The sequence below is a fragment of the Myzus persicae genome, unplaced genomic scaffold, assembly GCF_001856785.1.
Source record: "Myzus persicae strain clone G006 unplaced genomic scaffold, MPER_G0061.0, whole genome shotgun sequence".
Taxonomy (NCBI): domain Eukaryota; kingdom Metazoa; phylum Arthropoda; class Insecta; order Hemiptera; family Aphididae; genus Myzus; species Myzus persicae.
The window spans coordinates 577,232-598,883 of NW_019100725.1; the positions used below are offsets into that span (position 1 = coordinate 577,232).

The following is a 21,652-nucleotide window of genomic DNA, read 5'->3' on the forward strand; positions in this document are numbered from 1 at the left end:
ATAATAATATACATGCACAAGTGCAATTTGATTTATACGAAAAGTATTAACTAAGTAGCTACCATAAATATAACATAAAGAATGATTCGTTTAACGTATAACATTCATAATTCATAAAATATCAATGTTTTAGTTTTTTTTTTAACATTTATTTGGAAAATATACAATCTGTAAGGGTAATTTACAATAAACAATATATATGCGGTGTTAATGTGTTTTTTTAACATGAATTTAAGGAAATACCCAACAGTAGTACTTATGACGCGAGGGAGTCTTTTAATGATAATTTTTACGTGGTTTCGAGTAGTTAAAAAAATTATATTTTTAATCTCTATAATTTTTTAAGTTTTTTGCTTTTTTTAATTTAAACATACTGTTTTAGTTTCATATTCGAAAACAGAATATTTTTCTGAACTTCGATACATATAAATTAAAAGTACATAACTATGTTGAGGATAATATAATATTATTATAATTAGCGTTCTAAAACGCTAATGTTAATATTATTTTTTGTGTTTCTGTAACTCTTTTTTTTCTTATTTAAAGTAGGTATTTACTATAAGTGGCTACTAAATTGTCCGTATACAAGGACATAACCTGTCCAACCAATATAAATATAAAAATAACCGTAATAATTGCTGCGTTGCCCATTGGAAATAAAATATTGGCGTTGACATACGGCCTTATTGTATGGTAATTTCAAAACTAATTTTATGATTTAGTCTCGAATACTCTACTATTATTGGTTTTTATTATAATATGCAATAAGTTCAAAAATCACTAATCAGTTTGTCGTGTAAAAATATTGGTCTGCGTACAACTCGAGTGCATTTTATAGTGAAGGTTTAACCACAGATTAGATATTCTTGGTCTATGGTAAAATAAATAATATAAGAGCTACACATCACAACCTAAGGCCTGAGATAAATGTTTAAAATATCAATGATGATACTAAATAACTTAATGGGATGGAGGCATGGGGCTAGTGATTGTCAAAACATTCTGCCTACCTACTACTTTATAACTATAGATGATCGTATATAACACTTATACGGTGTGGAATTTATTTATAAAGTCCATAACATACTAAATAAACAAATCAATAATTAATTAAATATTTTGATTATATTATTAATAATATTTATTTTATTGATTAAATAGTAAAATATGTAATATATAACGTTATAACATTCAATTATTAATATCAAAATTAAATATTTATATTTATTAAGGTCTTCTTTATCTTTGTATTGAGTGTGCATTAAACCAGTCAATAGTTTTAAAAATATTTTTTGAAATGTGTAAAATAACCATAATGTAGGAAAATCGTTCTCGGCCATTGGTATTTTGTTGTAAATGTTTTTACTTTTAGAACGTTAGAGGTGACTACAATTATCCGTTGAAGTTTTAATAGAATTTAAATTTATTTTATTTTATTTCGCTGCTATCATCAGAGATTATATATCAGATAATTACTTTTTTAATTGCATTCATGAAAATACGCAATCAAAAAACTACTTAAATCTAGGTAGTGGATTATTATTTTTTCTTCATAGTTAGGGTTAACCTAATCTATCGTTTAAAATATTATATATTTTTCTAATTAATATATAAAATACAATGCCTCGTTTAATTTGTTAAGTGAGTGGTTTCCATCTCCCCAAGTCTACGTGAGAATGCACACGTACAATATTATAATACCATATAGGAGGTAGGTACGTAACATAATATTATGTATAACAGGTAAGCGAGTGTAATATAATATAATATGAACTTAACACTAAATAATAATAATAATAATATATATAGGAAGGTACTAGGTATCTATATAGAGGAGGAAAAAATGTCAACAAATTCAATAATGGTACATTTCGAGGAAGCGCATATTTTAAACGTTCAGAATTATTTTATTGCAAAATAACATTTTGAATTTTAAAACATTAAAATGCCGATGCATGCAATATTTTCTACTATATATCTTATGGAGGGATACTGAGTGTATATAATATCATAGTGATGTTTCGGGACTGGATCAGGTCTCCCAATCAGTTTCTGCCAAAAGGTACCTACCGAATTCTGTGAATATTTTTCCCGGTGAAAATTCATTAGAAATAATAACATAGTTCTGCGAAATACAGTGCGTCAAAACGATTTACACCGACGCTTTTGTTTGGATTTTAACTACAACAATAGTCAGGTCACCCTTTTCGTTTTTAATTAAATCCGAACGACAGGTAATTTAACCACAATTAGTAGGTATAAATAAACGCATATAAAATTTTGTCTGTACCTGTACACAAAAAACGATTAAACAAATAAATTGAAAGTTTGGTGCAGTTACGTGTTGTGGCGTTACGGTTATATTGTCATTTATGTTTTTGGTCTCACGAACAATATTATAATAATAATAGGTGCGTTATGAATTTAGGACTTGAATATTTTCAATAATTTTAGCAAAACAGTCATTGTATTCCCCGTGGAAAAACGATTTTCTACTAAATATTTGCAGAAAAAAAAATGTCGGTGAAAGGTTGGTTGTGGCGGAGAACTGAGTCGTAGGCCGCCCTTAGGCGGCACCGTCCATTTTTTTCTGTGATAACCAAAGTCGGACAAATTTTTAAAACGGTCATACAAATGCATTCAAATTACGTCCTTAATGATAGCATGGTAAACAAATGAAAACACTGTAATTTTGCACTAGGGTGGGGTTGCAGGTGGAGACCGCGTTTTTTAAGTTTTACAATTTCAAATGGGCCGGACCGGGGTGATGTACCTACCGAGGTTATGTTTACCTATATATATATCATAAACATCGCAACATACCTATATAGGTACCTACAACGTGTGTTGTCAAATTCATCACTATCAAATTTTCACTGGTGATCCATCGTAACTTTGACGTGGGAGTCGGGTTGGACGTGAACGGCAGCCATCTGCCTCTCGTCACCGCTGTCCGTCGTCGTTATTATTTAGTACACATCTATGCGAGGTTATTTTGGGTGGTTTTTCGTGTTACAAACGTTTCAGTGCATAGTGAGTCGAAAATCCAGGGAGACGATTATAGGCTTGAATCGGCTAAGTAAGTGCTTTCTTGTTGCAGGTCACATAAAAATAAAACATCGATTGTTATAATATGATTCGCTAAAACTTAATTGACCGATCACGGGCCACTATGTGATGAATCATCATGTTCTAGACGTGATCATTACTTAGCGCATCTCTTCACCGCTACCTTTACATTTTTAGTGATTCAGTGATTGTTCGTGAGATCCAGCAAATTAGATATTTAGGTTATAGCTAGAATTTAAGTACACCTAGTTAATTAAGATTCCAAAAATCCTATTTTGAATAAATGCACTTTAAGCATAAAAAAGAATTAATTATCGTGTTTTAGAATATGCTCCCCGTATATGTATGGCCAAGGCTAAACCATATACTATGCAGGACTACTAGGACCTACGTGTTGAGGGGACAACGACCTAAATAACATTTTTCTTAGGTTAGGTTACGTGCCAACTGTCGCCGAGTTCCATGTAACTTTTTTTTAATCTCGATGTGATGCACCGACCGTGCAATAAAGGGCTATGATCGGGTTTCTTGATAATAAAATGAGTCTTTATTTCTTTGACGAATTGATTTTTCTTATTTAATGATACAACCTTGACAATAGCAGTTCTATAATAGACTTCTAGCATACCTAAAGGCAATTTTTTGACCTGTTAAAAAGTTTAACATCGAGTGGTTTTGATAAGTAAAGTAAAGAATCAAAAGATTAAAAGTATTTCATTAGTATTTTTATAATGTATTTAATTATTATTTATTTTACACCTTGAAATAATTTAGTTTTTCAAACTTATAAACTAATAGCAATCACTAAAATTTCCACTAACTTTTTTTTGTAATACATACTTAAATTATTGCAAAATAATGTATTCAACATAAAGTAAATTATGAGCAGGTAGACATGTGTTTTATTTAAAGAATAAAAAAAATGCATGTTTTTAATATTATTTTGTAGGCAAACAAATTAAGATTAAGGATTTTTAGTCGTTCTTATAGTTTTACTGAGCTATATTATATGTCCATGCTAAATATGAGCCCTAGAGAGCTAGATAGCTACTAGCCCCGCAGAGTATATACTATCCATTTTAATTGTCAATAACTTACGTGGATAACTTTGTATTCAAATATCGGCAAAGCAATTAGCGCCGGGCGGGAAAATTTGGGATTCATCTCTGTTTCTAGGGTTATTTATTTATTTGTATAACAATACGTTGCATGCCCAATTTAATACATTATTAACAATTATTCTGCAAATACCTGATTAAATTATCTAGGAAGCAATATTTCTTTGCTCATACATATTGGTTGTGTCTCGCATCAACAGCCATTATTGTAGAGCGCAGACACGCAACTATCTTATATTTTGTAATACATTTTTTAAAAAAATCATCACAATCGAATTTATAACCTTTAATTTTTTTTTCCTGCAGCAGTTCTGAACGGTTTCGTCAATAGGTAGGTACCTATTACAGTATTACGTCATATGTTTCAATTCTAAACTTGCACGCTCTTCAATTAAGTATCGGTGGAGACCACCTGCACCGTGCAGTTATCAAAGAACTTTTTCTTATTCTGCTGGATTTTTTTTGTCACTGCAGCGTAACGTTATTGATTTCCTGGATATTTTATTTATTTCAACGATTTTCTCTATAAACGTACACAATGTAGGTACCTATACCTATCTACAGTAAAATATGTTATCTAGGTATTGAAAAAAAAAATAATTTTCAAGCGTTAAGAAGATTTATTTATTATAAATAGATAGACGCTTTTATACGATACTATTTTGTCCAATTAATCGTCGAAAAGTAGGTAGGTGTATTTAGAGCGATTCTTTTATAGTCTATCATCTGACCTTGCAATATGCAAGAGATTTTCATTTTTTTTTAAACAAGCACCGAGTATGAATATAGTATTTTAGTATGAGGCACGTATCCTAAATATTGTAAAATAATATATTCTGTAACGTTATAAAAATTACCAAATAAGTCCCTTTACTAAGATATTGCCTGAATTACAATAAAAAAATTACTACGTAAATTATATGAATACAAACTAGAGTAGTAACTTTTTTTTATAATTCTGAGTACCTACTAAGAAATGGTAAGAAAACAATTTTTAATATACCTATATTACAAATATTTGATTTTGGATAATGCAATTGCAGAAAGAGAGCATTACTATTAGCAGTGGTGAAATAATATTGCATTATTCTAACATTTATTTTAATTTACGTTTGAAAGAATTTTTTTTATTTGAAGTAGTCTGGAAGTAGAACTTCTTAGTAATGATAATACGTTTAAAATAAATTAAATATATTTTTTCTAGTTATACAATCTCAGAATAGATTAAATGCAATATAAATGTATTTAAATTGAATTGTACATTGAATTTATATTTAATAGTTTGTGTAAAATGTTACAAAATACTTAAAATGTAAAAAAGTACCCATTAGAAATGAAAGCACTCGCTCAACCTTACCTATTAGACATATTTGGCAGAAGAAGCCAAAATCATAAAAAATAAACTATTTTGAACTAGAATCGATTCAATTTTTAGTTTATATTTCAATTCAAACAAAAATAAAATAAAATAATGTTTTCTGTTCATTTTAATTGTATAAATAAATCATAAAAATGAAATAATCTGGTTTTTTTTTGTTAAATTTCAACCACTGAGCGGTACTAGTAGTAATTTATAAACTTTAATAACAATAATACTTAAGTAATAAATATAGTCTAAAAAGCTTCCTTAATGATTTGGTACTTATTATAAATTAACTTTTATGTAATTATACTTCAAAATATAAACTTATCATAAAAATGGATTAACAGATTTAAAAAATATGTATCATACTTACCCAAGTGTATATTAAATATAGAAGTTTCGATAATTTGAATCTCAAGGGTAATCAAAAAAAAGTAGACTTATATACCTCTAACACAACTTACAAACACCTCTAAGGGAGAGAAAATTTTTTGAATTATTGAGACTAATGTAGTACTGTAGTAATAATTTCAGCATTTTTTGACAACCACAGTAGGTATTGTATCAAAATTATTTCTTATGACCCAACTGCACAGAGCACTCGTTCTCCAGACATTATCATTGATCAACATCTTAACCTGGTGTCTTCATCTTAGCAACAAACTTCTATCCTAAAAAGATACAAACTTCTTTGCTCCCTCCTAACATCTAGCCACATAACGTTACCAACCAAGCTACTAATATACAAACTCTACATCAAACCAATGTGGATGTACGGAATCCAATTATGGGGTTCTGCAAAAATTTCAAACATTAACTCTCCAACCATTCCTTACATAATACATAATGATCTATCCATCTGACCATCAAAGATGTAGTTAGAACTTTTGACAGGCGATTCAACTTAAATATTCAAAACCACACCAATCCATAAATCAAAGCCTTCAAAGGGGTTGCGTCAGCAAATATAGTTGGTAACACCAGGAAAATATTAAAAAGGCATAGGTGGCGGGACCTACTAATTTAATTTTCAAATTGAAATATAACACTATTGTAAACGTATATACCTAGGTATGTACATGAGTAACTGACAAAGTGTCTTAATTGGAAGGCTTCTTTATTCCGTCCTCTTTTTCAGGCCATAAATTCATCCATATTTTTTACTTATTGTTCTAGTTTGTAGCAGATTGTACATTGTAGTGTAAAAATAAAAAATGTTGTGAAAGTAACTCCAAAAGAGTAACTAATAGTGCACTACACTAGTCTACACACATGACTATTGACTACATATTTACTATATCAATGATTATAATTAATAATATAATTATCAATGATATTATTAAGCTCGATACAATAGATATTAATTTTGAAATTTTGAACTGCAAAGTGCTAAACCCCTCCCCACAACCTAATGATTGTTGAAGTCATGTATCACAGCAAAAAATAAAATAAAAATATTACATTTAAAAACAAATATGCAGCGCTCTCTAGTGATGAAAGTACAAAACAACATTATATCCTAAATAATAGTTGCCTGGTGAAAAACTGAAAAGGTTCGCCTGCGAGGCCTTTCGGTGTGAATTAAAAAGTATTTTGTACGAGTAAAATCAATTATTAAGTATTTAAGTAGGTATTACATTTAACAACTATTATTGTTGCCATATTTTATTTTTAATGAATATCAAAATACAGTATCGAACACTAAACTGTTAAGAAGAAATCTTCTCCCTAGTTTTAGAATGGTTGCCAGGGTGTAAAAAAAATTTTAATCTTCATAATTTTTTTAGATTTAACCATAGATTCCTACAACTGATTATCAATCATTTTAAGTTTCCGTGAAGACATCACAATTAAAGTGTTGGAGGCATCTTTTAAGTAGAGCAAGGACTTTCATGCATTCGCATATTTTTTCTGGTTAACTTTAACGTAAGCAGAGTAAGCTGTAATCATACAAAGTATTCACAATGTTTAAGACCAAAAACTCAAAGTTTTTAATGTATATTTTTGCATATTTTGGGTTTAAAGGACATATTTTAAGTTTTTAGTGAATATTTTGAAGGTTTTTCATAAATCATGTACTTCAGTCAATATTTATGATGAATCTAGGACAAAATTGTATTTAACTGTTTATTTATAATTTCTCATAAAGACGATAAAGGCTCATTTTATCTTAATTGCGAATGGGTAGATTAGAAAAGCGCCTTATCAATTCCAAATTTTTAAAAATGAAGCTCCAGAAGTAAAAAAGCTACCACCAGAACAGCTGAACCTATAATTACTTGTTGGGGGGTGTGATTAGATGCAACAGATTATTATTGTAAGCATATTTAAAGCATTCAAAATGTTTTTATGAAGTTGAATGACAATTCAGCTTTTGTATTAAAGGTAAAAAATATTTTGGATGGCCAACGATTAGACGCAAACTTGGTTTGTATTACAGCAAACTTTCTATCTAAACCAATTACCCAGCTTGAAAAATGTGGATTGAAACTAGTCAATTCAATTAACATTGTGCACAAAATTATAAACAAAATTAACATAATTAATACACAATCAAAGAGTATAAAATCAGTAGTGGAAAAACTTTAAAAAGCAATAGAAAAAAACAAAGGTTTCAATATGCTTTGTATAATTTCGAATATTTTAAATGGCACTGAGGAAAACATCAAAATGGATGAATTAGGAGATTTGAATGCTAGTGAAATGGTTTTCTCAAAATATGCATCGACCAGGTCAGTGGACGTTGAACAGTTTTTTACAATACAAGAACCAGCAAACAGATAAAATACGCTCTCTGCTATTTGAAAATACCTAAGAAATGTTAATAATTCAGTACAATTCTGATTTAGATAAGGTAAATATTTGAGAATAATACAATAATTATTTTTAAATACCTTTTCTGTTTAATAACTATAAGGTACAGAATAATAACTAATAAAGAAGAATGAGATCCAAAATTCAAAAAAGATTCTAAATCAATTTAGTACAATACAATAAGTAAAATAAATCTAGTTATAACTTATAGAGGAATAATAAATAATAAGTAATTATTAAAATTAAATACTAATTAATAATTATTAAAATTAAATATTTAAAGGAACATGTAATTTTTAGAGCGATAAGTTTTAGTCTTATAATTTTTTTTTAACCGCACATTTTAAATGTTTTGATGCATAAAAGACAATTTTTATATGTATTTTTGATGATTTTTTCAGTGTATGAAAGTCCTTGCTCTACTTACAAGTAAAAGTTTCAAGACTATAAATAGCACCAAACAAAAAACACATGACTTAAATCTATAAGTGCACCAATATTTAGATACTTTTTTAAAGGATTTAGTAACCTGATTTAGTTAAAAAATATCATGAAAAATATACATAACATGTATAAGGTATGTCGTTAAATGCAAAATAGCTTAAATAACACCATAGAAACAAATTTATAAAAATATTTGGATTTTAATTGGACATTAAAATTTAAGGACATACGTTTCTGACCAATAACCTGACAGACAGTTAGAGAACGAATAACACAATCATATAAGAAACACTATATTAAAAAAATTGTAAAAGTACCTAACTTACAAGTTATCTTACAACTTAATAACATATTTAATTGATAAAGATGTTGGGTAGGTGGTACTGATTTGGGGTAGCTTATGATATTGAATTAAATTAATACATTAATTCAAATACTTTATTTAGAATATTAAAAAAAAAAATTAAAAATAACAGTCATATAAAAACCGAGCAGACTTTGTAACAAAATATTTTAAGTTTCTTAAATAATATTAAGATTAGGAGACAATTTTTGACTTGAACGTATACGCAAAATACAAAACCGCCATGCTGACAATTGCAGCAAGGAATTCAGAATTGACCCAAACGCCTTTGTAAGCACCGGGATAACGGACGTATGCAGAGTGTACAGGCGTTACACTGCTGGTGGATTCTCCATCGCGCAACAGTTTCTTAAGTTGTCCATAACCGGCCTCGTCGTAAAATTTCACATAGTAATCGCCTCGGCGAGCCTTCTTGAAGTCGTCCAACCAACTGACCTGCGGAAAGGTTTAGCATAATATTATAACACTGCTTGCAGACAGCACTGGATCAGTGTCGAGATCGGTCTACTTACTTGGTATTTGTTCGGACCAGCGTTGGCCGCTACCAGAAGTCGGCCTTCCACTTCGGCGTACAGGTTGGACGGCGAATCCTCGCAATCGGCGCTCACTTGAGCAATGAACGCGGCCTCGGTGACGATCATGGCATCGCTGGTGGTGTACGACTCGACGGCATACTTACAACCGGCTGCGGACGAAGCCACCGCGCACAACGACAGTGCGACGAGAATGCAGTGGGTAGGTGTCATCGCGGAATTCGGATGAGAAAATTCGGAAAAAGTCGAGAAAACAGGGAAACGGACGTTGGAGTAATAACGTACACTCGGCGAACAGACACGGTCGAGCCACGATTTCTGAACTTCGTAAAAGTGCCAACTGTTACGATCGCGTTTCGTCGCGTTTGTGATAACCGGCCGTGTCGATAACGCGTGTACGGAGTGTCATCGTTTTTGAGTGTGACCACGAATTAAGATATACTTAATCTTAATTCGTGAGTGTGACCAACGTAATGGTGGTGAGAGGCAAACGCTGTCGGTACTTTAATTTGCCTGCCAGCGCCGAAAATAAATAAATATTAAATAATAAATTTGAATATTGAATTTGGAGGATATGAGTTCATATTTTCATACTAATCATATTTTTAATTTTCTAAATAATTCGGGAGTGAAACATTCACACAATAATAGTATGTACTATTCGTCCATCGAGGTTGTAAAATAATTTTGAAAAAAATACGTGTTTTCCAGAAGTATACCTACTTACTTACGTAGTTAACTCTTCCCAATCAATCGCTAATTGGAAATCAGCAGTAAATGCAAAACCTGGCTCTTTCGAAGAAGTTTTAAAAAGCATTAAACTAATTCCAAATTTCCAACTAGTGAGAAGGATTGCAGTTTAGTATTTGATGGTATGCCAATTAGAAAAATTAATAATTATTGTGTACGATGAAAAAGAAGATAAGTTTGTAGGGTAGGTACTGCAATTTTGGTGGCATACAAATCGAAACTCAAGAGACCCCAGCCACTGAAACATTATTTTTATGTTGTCTGGACTCAATGGAAAATGGAAATAGTCAATAGGATACTTTTTGCAGGCAAAAAATATAGCTATAGTACAAGCTGGACTAATAACAACTGCAATTATATAATAATGATGTTATTAATGGGGCAAACATCAAGAATTTAAATACGGGTATAAATAATATTACCTAAATATTCATTAAATATACATTTAATATTTTTAGTTTAATTATAGTTTAACAAAACATATTTGAGTTAAACACTTTAAGTCACTTTTCCGTAGTACCTTATGTAGGAGTAGAAATTTAACTTCGCCACCACGGATTGTTCATAATTTTGAAAAAAAATTATATATATCGCCTGTCAATAGAAAAAATTATGGTTATTGCAAATATTTTTCATTGAATAGATTAATTTACGAAACGCTAAAATTAGAGTAGATGGGAAAGTGAATCTGGTCGGTGGGAGGTCAAAATTTAAAATTCCCAGTAGTTTTCAAAAGCAACAGTAAAAACAAACAAAATATTAAGGGAAAACGGGAATTTTTACGCAAAACCTTTCATCGAAAAAATCAATTTTGGTTTTTAGTGTACCTCTATCAAAAATAACCGTAGGTTCATGAAATTTTCACGGAATATTTGTGTAAACATTTTCTATACACCACACAATTTTCAAAATACATAAATAATTGATTTGTTTTGAACTATATATACAGGCATATGAAATTTTTGATTATTATTTTACAATCATAGTCCGTGGTTTATACGGTAATTAATAATTATAGGATGGTATAGGGAATCTAGCACAGAGTAATATTACTCCATGATCAAGCAATCTAGTTTATTTTTATTATCTAAATCTGTGACTCAACTATATCATCTTATCAATTATTACTCTAATAATTATTAATAATTGCATACCACGACTTTAGATAGTACTATCTTTTCTTCTGTGTAACTACTAAATTACTTATTATTGTAATATTATTATAGACGTCTGGAATATTTAGTTATGAGTATGGACAGTCTTACATAAGTTATGCAGCATAACTAAAAAGTATAGAACTACAGTAGCCAGTAACCACTAACTAGTGACTAGTGCCACTAACTACCACAGCTTACATCTTATTTTTGACGGTAGGTATTACAATTATTGTACTGTTACAGTTTTTTATAATAACTATTTATGCTGGTAGATACTTAAATATGACATCATATTTGACAAAAATGGTAAAGTTCAATAATGGTCAATTATATCCAATCTTAGGTTTGGGAACTTGGCAGGTAATATATATTTACACGTATCTATTTTGTAGTAGCTACTACGTAATTTTGAAAATATTCATTTTTCCAGGCATCAGCAATCATTGATGATTCTCAACACACTGCGTTCATTAATTCTATAAAAAGTGCAATTGACATAGGCTATCGTCATTTTGACTGTGCTGCCATTTATAATAATGAAAAATTGTTGGGAAAAGCTATAAATGATAAAATTTTAGAAGGTGTTATCAAAAGAGATGAACTATTTATCACTAGTAAGGTATGACTTAACAATTCATCAATAAAAAATGTATATAGTTATTATTTTGTCGTGAATCAGACAATCAGTCAATGTTTATAAATATTTTAAATGACTTAAGAAAGATTTAGAATTTGCTTAAAATAGATACTAATTTTAGTTGATACCTAAATAATTATTGGTTAAATAGGAAAATATTTTGGGGGCACTAAATACATTAATTTTATAATGTTAAAAGACATAGATAATAATTCCAATGATATGATAATACGCATACTAATACTAGTAATTATTCTTAGTTATTAAAAAAATTATTGAACCTAATATTTTCACTGCTACACTATTTATGCTCTACAACAGTAGTTCTCAACCTTTTTTGATTCATGTCACCTTTAGGCACTAGAATCAAACATCGCGTCACCCTAACTGTGTAATGTAAAAAAAAAAAAAAAACCTAACATCAAAATAATAAATAATCTTAGCTGTATATATTAAAATTATTCTTTTATTAAAAAAAAAATACAGTACAGAAAAAAATTAAAGTTAAAAAAAAAATAATGATTTATATAAATTTAATGTGAAATTTGACCCAGGTGTTTTTTACAAAATTGGGGAATCCTAAGTTTGATGGTGGAAAGAGCGAGTCTCATATCGTCTTCTATAGTTGTTTTTGTGAGTCTGTTGCGTTTTTTTGTTTTTATATTTGTTAGTGCACTAAAGCCATGCTCACATAACCAAGACGTAGAAAACTGAAGGAGCACATTAATAGCATTTTACGATAATCGAGGGTATTCATTGTTAAGAGCCACCCAAAAGCTGTCTAGCGTATATAAAGATACGAACTTTGAGGTATGTTATGTACATGACAGTGGCGGTATAGGTGAATAATATATGTATTATAAGAAATAATATGATTGTTTTCGAAATTTTATTATTATTATTATAATTTTACTATTATCGAAAAATTTATTTTTAAAATTTTTTCTTTTCTTGTTAAAATTCTGCGTCACCCCTAAGCTAGGTCCACGTCACCCTAAGGTGACATGTCACCCCGGTTGAGTACTACTGCTCTACAACCTATGTATGTTACATAAATTTAATTTTTTAAATGTTTTAAATTTAAATTATGAAATCTTTATGATCTAATTATTTAAGCTTAAAATAACTCGATACAAAGTTGTATGGTTACTGGCAAATATGAATGGATAATATTATGAAATACAGGAATGTAATAGTACTTATGGTGCAGTGAATTTTGTAAATATTTTGGACGTAATAGTTTGTTTGGAAGTGGAGCAGTGAAAGGGTTAAAGAACCATTAAAAATAAATTACAAATGATATTTAATAATAACTTATTAGTAAATTGTGAAATTTAAATTTGAATTGTACTTAATGATATCTAATGAATTTGTTTGAATCATTAGATATTATCTATTTATGTGTTTAATTTGTTTAAGCTTTGGAATGATAAGCATAGATCTGAGCTGGTAGAAGAAGCATTGAAGAATACTTTGAATGATTTATGTTTGAGTTATGTAGATTTATATCTTATCCATTGGCCTTTTGGAACTAGTGTAAATATTTTTAAATGTATACAAAACTTAACACCAAAATGTATTAACCTATAGTATTATAAACATATTTTATATTTTAGGAAGATCCTAATGCTACTGACAGCGAAGGTCGATTATTAAGTTCTGGTGTTTCTTATTTAGAAACTTGGAAAGCTATGGAAGGATGTGTTCAAAAAGGTCTCACAAAATCGATTGGAGTGTCGAATTTCAATATTAAACAATTAAAAGATATTTTAGAAATAGCTACTATTAAACCAGTTGTTAATCAGGTAAATAGTGTTAAAACAGGGAAATATTGTTGTGTCTTAAGTTTTATGATTAATTTGCATACTTTTACATAAACTATAATTTTTTATAATAATTATTGTAATTCAATTGATGATAATATATGATGATTTTTACTTTATTTTAATCCATAAATATTTATTACTTTATTACACTTCAATGTATGTAGAAGTTTTAAAATATTAATATAATTGTAAACAAATTTATAAACAATTTATTTAACAACTAAAATTGTTTGTTCTTATAGGTTGAGTGTCATCCTTATTTAACACAAAATAAACTGAAGGAGTTCTGTGAAAGTAATGGTATACTACTAACTGGTTATGCGCCATTAGGATCAGCAAAAAGATCATGGGCAGGACCAGAAGAAGATGCTATTTTAGACGAACCTATTGTAAAACAAATAGCTGATAAGTATAAAAAAACCAATGCTCAAATATTGATAAAGTTCCAAGTAATTATTGTACTATTTATTTTTTACTATTTGTTTCTAACTTGTATTGTGTTGAAAAAATTAGATCCAAAGAGGTGTTATAGTCATACCAAAGTCATCCAATCCAGAGAGGCAGAAAGAAAATTTTGATGTCTGGGATTTTGAGTTAACTACACAAGATATGGATTTACTCGAATCCTTGAACAAAAATGCTCGTTATTTCGAATTCAATACGTAAGTTGAAAACATTATTTGACATTATTAAATAATACATTTTAACATAATATTTAAAAGATTTATTAAACCTGTTTATTTTTTTAGTGCAAAACATTTAAAAGACCACCCATTCTTTGATGAAGCCTAATTATTTGAACATTTGGAGATTAACATTTAAAATGTTGGCTAAAATTAATACTATACTGCTTATAAATATTAAATAATTAAAAAATGCAATGTTAATAAACTTAAATAAGTATAAGTTAACTTCCACACTCTGGTTTTGTAAATTGTATTCTTTTGCTCCTTACATTCTCTCTCAAAACTGATATTGTACTAAACAAGTCTTATGCCAGGTTGCATGAAAAAAATATTAATTAACAGCCCAATATAATTTAATGGACCAATCATGGGCCTCTAAACCATGTTTAAGGGATCATTAGCTCACTATTGATTTGTTAAATGTTGAGTGATTGTTCATGCAACCCGGCAATAGTCAGCAAGTCTAGTTGTTGTAATACAAAAATGACAAAAACAATTGTATACAACTAAACTTTTAATGTTATATTATTATCATCAATTATAATAATTCTATAACATTAAGCACTTGGACTTTGAGGTACAATGATTAACGAGTCCAATACTCTAATCTTATTTCTAAAAGTAATTATTTTGGAAGTGCACCTACAGTTAAATCCTGCTTTCAGAAAAGTAAATAGTGTTGTTGAAAATCCTAAAAAAAAATTTGGAGGCCTACTCTTTAATTGTAACTTGGTAATATTACTTAAATAACTGACTGTATAACCAAGGCTATAGATAATATTATATATTAGGCATATACCAGTGATTGTAACTGAAGCATTATCTTTGGAATTTTAGATAAATAATATTGTGTCAGGGCCGTGTTTAGAGGGTTTAACCCCCCCCCACCACGGACAATTTCAAATACACATGTAAGTACTTACATTTAATTATAATTATTGTATTTCTCAATTTTAAATCAGACAATTTGCTATTTAAAAAGAAGTCTTTTTCACTAATTTTCATTTAAGTGATACAAAAAAAATGAATATATTTTCGCGAGATTTAGTGCTCAATAAAAGCAATAAAAACATTGGTATTTAACTCTTTACAGGCCCTCATATGAGCATTCTCAGCAGTTCAGTGGGGCCCATTGTTCTATTGAAAAAAATAAAAAATTTATAAATAAACTCGGTAATTTGAAAAAAAGAAACAATCAGGTATTAATTGTTTATGTACAATTGCAGGCAATTTGTATAATGTATCGAAAGTGAAAAAAAAAATATTTATATGTATGGTTTAGAGATTTAGAATAGAGAAAAAAAACGAAGAACCAATATAATTTAGGCTATTTTAAAATTAAGAGTTTGAAAAGCCTTCTGGGTCAAGTTTTATGGTTATTTGCCTAACGTCTATACCAGGGATCTATAATATTAAAGGTCTGTTCTTTTTTCTATCACTGTATAGTCATAAGTTTTTATTTAATGTAATAATTATGTTAAATTTCTTGTAGCCATTGGCCCTTGTCGCCGAGGCAGTTATTATTATCAATAAAAAAAATATATGCATATTATGCCAATAAATAAAAAAAAGCGTTGATCATTATAGCTCTGCAGCATTTCCAATCGGCTTACAGAGACATTTTTACTTTGTCCTTCGTTCTGTAAATTAATTTAATACACTGATAAATGTTTTATTAATTGTTTTTAATTACATATTTTATTTATAAATAAGACACAGAAATTGAATGTGGCCTAAAGACCCTATCAAAACAAACAAAATGTATATTACCGAAATAAGTAAAATTAAAAGTATTATCTCAATAATCATTAATACCTATTTAGTATTTAATATTTATATTTATACATGTTGAATCCTAAATTATATCTGAAAAATAAAATATATATTTATCAAAATTAAAAACCCCTTTTAAGATATGCATAGGCAATATAATATGTATTATTGTGATTACTTCATAGAGGAATTTAATCTATGATGGGTTACTTATCATATTATATTGATGAGTGGCAATTTTCAAATGTTTCGGCTGAGTGATAAGCACTTGCCCGGCCAATGTACAACTCTCGTTAACTACAAAATTAAATATAATTATAAGTATTAAATAATAAATAGTAATAAGCTTTAAAACGTAGTGATTTATTACCTAACTTTTTAGTTATTCTAGAGTTTTATAAAGACGTCCATTATCATTACTTGTATACATAAGACGTTATAGCCTTCAACCTTATCATATTATTTAATATAAATATTAGATTCATTTTTAATTTTTACATCATCTTTCACACTCATTGATTGATTTTTATATACATACTGAATATGTCGTCGTCTACATCAGTGAAAATGGTGAAGTTCAACAATGGCCAACAGTATCCAATCTTAGGCTTGGGAACTTGGCAGGTAATACAAAACACTGTTAAACTATTTACCTATATATTTATTAATTTATAATTTTATCAATTTATCATAATAAATGACGGTCACATTTATTTTAGTTCTTATTTGAAAATAAACTATTTAAAAAATACAATATAGTGTTTAAAGCCTATGGACTCTTGTTATCAAAGCTAAAGTTCAATAAAATAAAAAACTTAATTTTCGTGTTTATCTATCAGAAAATATTTCGAATTATTATGTTTATTATACCTATATGTACCTATATTGTGAGCCATAATATTTTACATTTTAGACCACACCTGAATTAAAAGAATCTGAACAGATTGAGATTTACAATGCAGTAAAAAGTGCAATTGATATAGGATATCGTCATTTTGATTGTGCTGCTTTTTACAATAATGAAAATTCCATAGGAAAGGCTATTGCTGAAAAAATTAAAGAAGGTGTCATTACAAGGGAAGAATTATATATTACTAGTAAGGTAAAGTACTAAATTTTATTATTTAACTTTAAATCTTTATTCAGTGAGTATTTATGTCTTGATTCAAAATTTGAAACGTCTTATTTAAGATGTTTACCAATTAATAAACACCAATACACCATAATAACTGAGATCCTAGTACCAGAAAACAATACAGTGTTGATATAGGTACCTGATACAATATACTCATATTCATATATAACCTCTATAAGGTTATAATATCAATTACTCAACAAGAGTTATTTCAATCACCACCAAGTGAATGTTTCGCTCTTTTTTTTTACCTATTTAATGTTTACAATATTATAAATAAAGAGAAGTGCACTTTTTTGTCATGAATAATGATAATAAAATGTATACACTATACAGTACACATTTGTATGTACTATAACATACTACATTATTAGGTACATTTAAAATAATTATTATGTTAAATACTGCTGAGTGTCGTAAATAAAAAAATAACCAAGCAAATAATTTAATGGTTACATCACATATCATTTGCTCTTCTTTTTTAAATTTAATAATAGGGCAATTAATTGATAATTCTTATATTGACCCAGATTCCATATATGTCATGTAGACAATTAATTTTCTATTTGATAAGTATGGTATGTACTATTTAAATTCTTTTTTAGAATAAAATATTTTATATAATTAATAACTTAATATGTAATAACATTAATATGAAAGTTTAATTTGTTTATATTATGTACCAATAAAATCATTTGAAAATTTTTATTTATTTAAAATCAATAAAATAATGATTATTTCAATTCATCGAGTTTTAATTGAAATATTTCAATACACGGTCATAAACACCGTGTGCGTGGAATCTCGTGAATATTTTTAATGCGTGTAATTTAGGGTTAATTAAAGATTATTGTCTTATCATTTATGTTATCTTGTTATATGAATCGGTTTCACTTTTGTAAAGTTAATACAATTTTTTTTTTGCTTAAATATTTTTGTATAGTTTTTTTTTTATTAGCTTCTTGTATATACAATTGAATAGTTATCAATTATTATACATAGTTTAAAATATTATATTAGTGTATTTAGTCTTAAAATTGTTATTTGTTTAGCTATGGAATAACAAACATAAACCCAAAGACGTAGAAGTTACATTGAAGAATAGTTTAAAATTGTTGGGTCTAGATTACCTAGATTTATACCTTATTCATTGGCCAGTTGCGACTAGTGTAAGTAAATTAGTTTTGACTATTTAGGTATAACAGTTAAATAGAAATTTTTTTAGGAACATCCAATTTCAAAAGATAGTGAAGGGCGGTTTATTGGCACTGATGATTCTTATTTAGACACATGGAAGGCTATGGAACAGTGTGTCCAATTAGGACTCACAAAATCAATTGGAATTTCAAATTTTAATATTAAACAAGTGAAAGAAATTTTAGAAATAGCAACTATAAAACCAGCTGTTAATCAGGTAATACTGGACAAATAGTATTCAAAAATCGTTTTTAACGCAGTACAATTTAATCTAAACTGTCAAAAGTATTTAAAACTATTACTATATTACCAAAGATTGTCACTGTATCATGCTGCTTAATTATTGTTAGTAGCCTAAAACTTATCATTGTATTCATGAAGATTAGAGATATCTCTAATCTTCATGATTGTATTATAAACTAGCAAATATATGCTTTAATTCATATCAGGGACATCTTCTGAGGATAGCTCAGTAGGTTACCAGTTTTACTTAGGCAGACACCTATGGAAGAAACTAAACAGTTATTGTTCACGGGATACAAAATGTTTTTAAATGTAGCCTACAAAAACTAATACTGAAGTGTAATTACACCCAAAAGTCATTCAGTGACAACTGCCCACTGCCCAGTAAGGTAGTACATGCTCACCCATCTACCCATCCTATCACCAATTTTTTTGTCCCTAAAATTCTCGCTTGATACTCTAAGCAAACATGCCTCAAAAAATAACCTTTGTGCAGCCACTGATTAGACAGTGATTAATTGAAAAAGGATTGGGTGTAAGTCGTAATAATAATAATCAAATAGCTAAATAGTTCAATAAAATGGAAAAAAAAATCTTTTATAAATGAACCGAGTTTTGCTTTAATTTAGTTAAACTAAATCAACTAATGAATTATTAGAAATTAATATTAGTAAAATAAATAAGTTTATATAATAATTAGTTAAATTATATTAGTGTTTATACCTCTTAAATTATAATAGGTACACAGTGAAACCTCCATATTATTACAGTCTTAACGGGCAACCAAAAAAATTTGTATTATTGAGAATTTTGATAAATATAATTCAATAAATTTGGTTCTCAAAAATATTTTATTAAACAAAAAATGTTGTTGATGCAAAGTTTGTTTTATGGAAGTTTTACTGTATTTAATAATTATTTTGTTTTAGGTTGAAAATCATCCTTATTTAACTCAAAATAAACTTAAAGAGGTTTGCGAGAGTAATGGGATTCTGTTAACTGCTTATGGACCTTTAGGATCACCGTACAGAGGTACAAACTCAAAAGAATTAGTACTTTTAGATGAACCAATTATTAAACAAATAGCCGACAAGTATAAGAAGACCAATGCTCAAATATTGATAAGATTTCAGGTAATTTTTTAAAAGATTATAGATTTGTATCTTATTTATTATTTTTATTTTTACTTTAATGATTTTAATACAGATCCTTTTATCAGACTTTCTTGTATTGTTAAATCAAGGTTCAAAGAGGTGTTATAGTCATACCAAAATCATCTAATCCTGAAAGACAAAAAGAGAATTTTGATGTTTGGGATTTTGAGATGAGCAAGGAAGAAATTGATTTACTGGAGTCTTTAAACCGAAATCTGCGTTATGTTCTTTTCAAACCGTAAGTTAAAATAATGAATAATATAATTGTCAGACTTATTTTTCAAGTTCTTTAAATATTTTAATTTACATTATTTATTTTTAGAGCAATGCACTTAAAAGACTATCCATTTAATGAGGAACCATGAATACTAGTGATAAAAACAGTTTTTTGATAATGTATTAATGTGATATTTGAAATAAAAAATAAAAAATAATTATTGAACCATAACATTGTGTTAAATTTATTCAAAAATTATAATGAAACAAGAAAGATAAATTGTAGAAATACTAGTTCAAACAAAAACTGTGCTAGCAGTGTGAAATGTTACAAGCTTATTGACCTACCTTCTGTATGCCAACTTAAGCGTGAACACCCACAAGACCTTCAAAGTTCAAATACATGAATATTATCTTCTAATTGTATAATGTATTATATTGTTCATTCATACTATATTAAATAGAATAAAGGTGAAAAATATAAATTACTGGGCCAGCCCAAACAAGAGTTTGGGAAACACTGTGTTAGACTACAGTAGGGTTGCCTTTTTTTATTTTACTTAAACCAGGACAAACATTTTTTGTATAATTTCGATGGAAAAAATTGTACTGACGAAAAACGATTCTGAGCGAAGACGGTCTGTAAGACGGTTAGTCTATAATATTATTTAGTATTTTAGTATATATAATGATATTATTGTGATAAAAGTAATTTATAGAGTAAACTACATTAGTACTACACAGTAGATCAAATTCGTTAAAAAAGTCATTGTGTGTATAAAATATAATCTATACTTTAAAAGTTTTCAAGTTCACACGAATAATATTTTTATTTACAAAAAATAACATAAATCATCATTCTTGGTTATTGAATCTGTAATTTCGTTCACATTTGAACATATTTTTAGATTTTTTGATTACAAAATAACCTACTTGCATGGAGCTTTGTTTTGAATTTTCAACCCTTAGCTATAAAAGTTGAACATTTTAAAAATGTGTAAAATTCAATTACCTGCCATTATTCATTTTTGAATTATATTATAGAGTGACCAGACGTCCCGTTTAAAACGGAATTATTCCCTTTTTGGTCATCATGTCTCGTCGTCCCGACAAACTTCGAACGGGACGCTATTTATCCTGTTTTCAAAAGATTTTCCCGTTTTAATCCCGTTA

At 28.4% G+C, this 21,652-nt stretch overlaps 2 protein-coding genes across 2 annotated transcripts; one reads left to right on the forward strand and one right to left on the reverse strand.

Moving 5' to 3' along the window:
• Positions 1 to 9,084: 9,084 nt before the first annotated feature.
• LOC111042683 (translocon-associated protein subunit delta) lies at positions 9,085 to 10,077 on the reverse strand. The gene is made up of 2 exons (XM_022327373.1): positions 9,685 to 10,077; positions 9,085 to 9,607 (listed from the first exon to the last, which is right to left on the reverse strand). The coding sequence occupies exons 1-2, from the start codon at positions 9,916 to 9,918 to the stop codon at positions 9,347 to 9,349; spliced, it is 495 nt and encodes a 164-aa protein (XP_022183065.1). The 5' UTR covers positions 9,919 to 10,077; the 3' UTR covers positions 9,085 to 9,346.
• A 1,528-nt stretch (positions 10,078 to 11,605) lies between these two features.
• LOC111042668 lies at positions 11,606 to 20,711 on the forward strand. Its single transcript, XM_022327353.1, has 16 exons — positions 11,606 to 11,825; positions 11,885 to 11,972; positions 12,043 to 12,231; positions 13,669 to 13,785; positions 13,866 to 14,054; positions 14,318 to 14,524; positions 14,589 to 14,737; positions 14,825 to 14,861; positions 16,107 to 16,179; positions 17,097 to 17,158; positions 17,448 to 17,636; positions 18,722 to 18,838; positions 18,895 to 19,083; positions 20,039 to 20,242; positions 20,353 to 20,501; positions 20,586 to 20,711. Exons 2-16 carry the CDS (start codon positions 11,895 to 11,897, stop codon positions 20,626 to 20,628), a joined length of 1,992 nt encoding a protein of 663 aa, XP_022183045.1. The 5' UTR covers positions 11,606 to 11,825; positions 11,885 to 11,894; the 3' UTR covers positions 20,629 to 20,711.
• Positions 20,712 to 21,652: the final 941 nt, after the last annotated feature.

What these genes read in the sequence shown, in the direction of transcription:
- LOC111042668 (XM_022327353.1), top strand. Translation starts at nt 11,895, where the DNA reads ATGACATCATATTTGACAAAAATGGTAAAGTTCAATAATGGTCAATTA. An exon ending in AACTATTTATCACTAGTAAG is followed by an intron (nt 12,232 to 13,668) that starts GTATGACTTAAC and finishes AATTTGTTTAAG; the next exon opens with CTTTGGAATGATAAGCATAG. An exon ending in AGGGATCTATAATATTAAAG is followed by an intron (nt 16,180 to 17,096) that starts GTCTGTTCTTTT and finishes CGTCTACATCAG; the next exon opens with TGAAAATGGTGAAGTTCAAC.
- LOC111042683 (XM_022327373.1), bottom strand. Translation starts at nt 9,918, where the DNA reads ATGACACCTACCCACTGCATTCTCGTCGCACTGTCGTTGTGCGCGGTG. An exon ending in CTGGTCCGAACAAATACCAA is followed by an intron (nt 9,608 to 9,684) that starts GTAAGTAGACCG and finishes ACCTTTCCGCAG; the next exon opens with GTCAGTTGGTTGGACGACTT.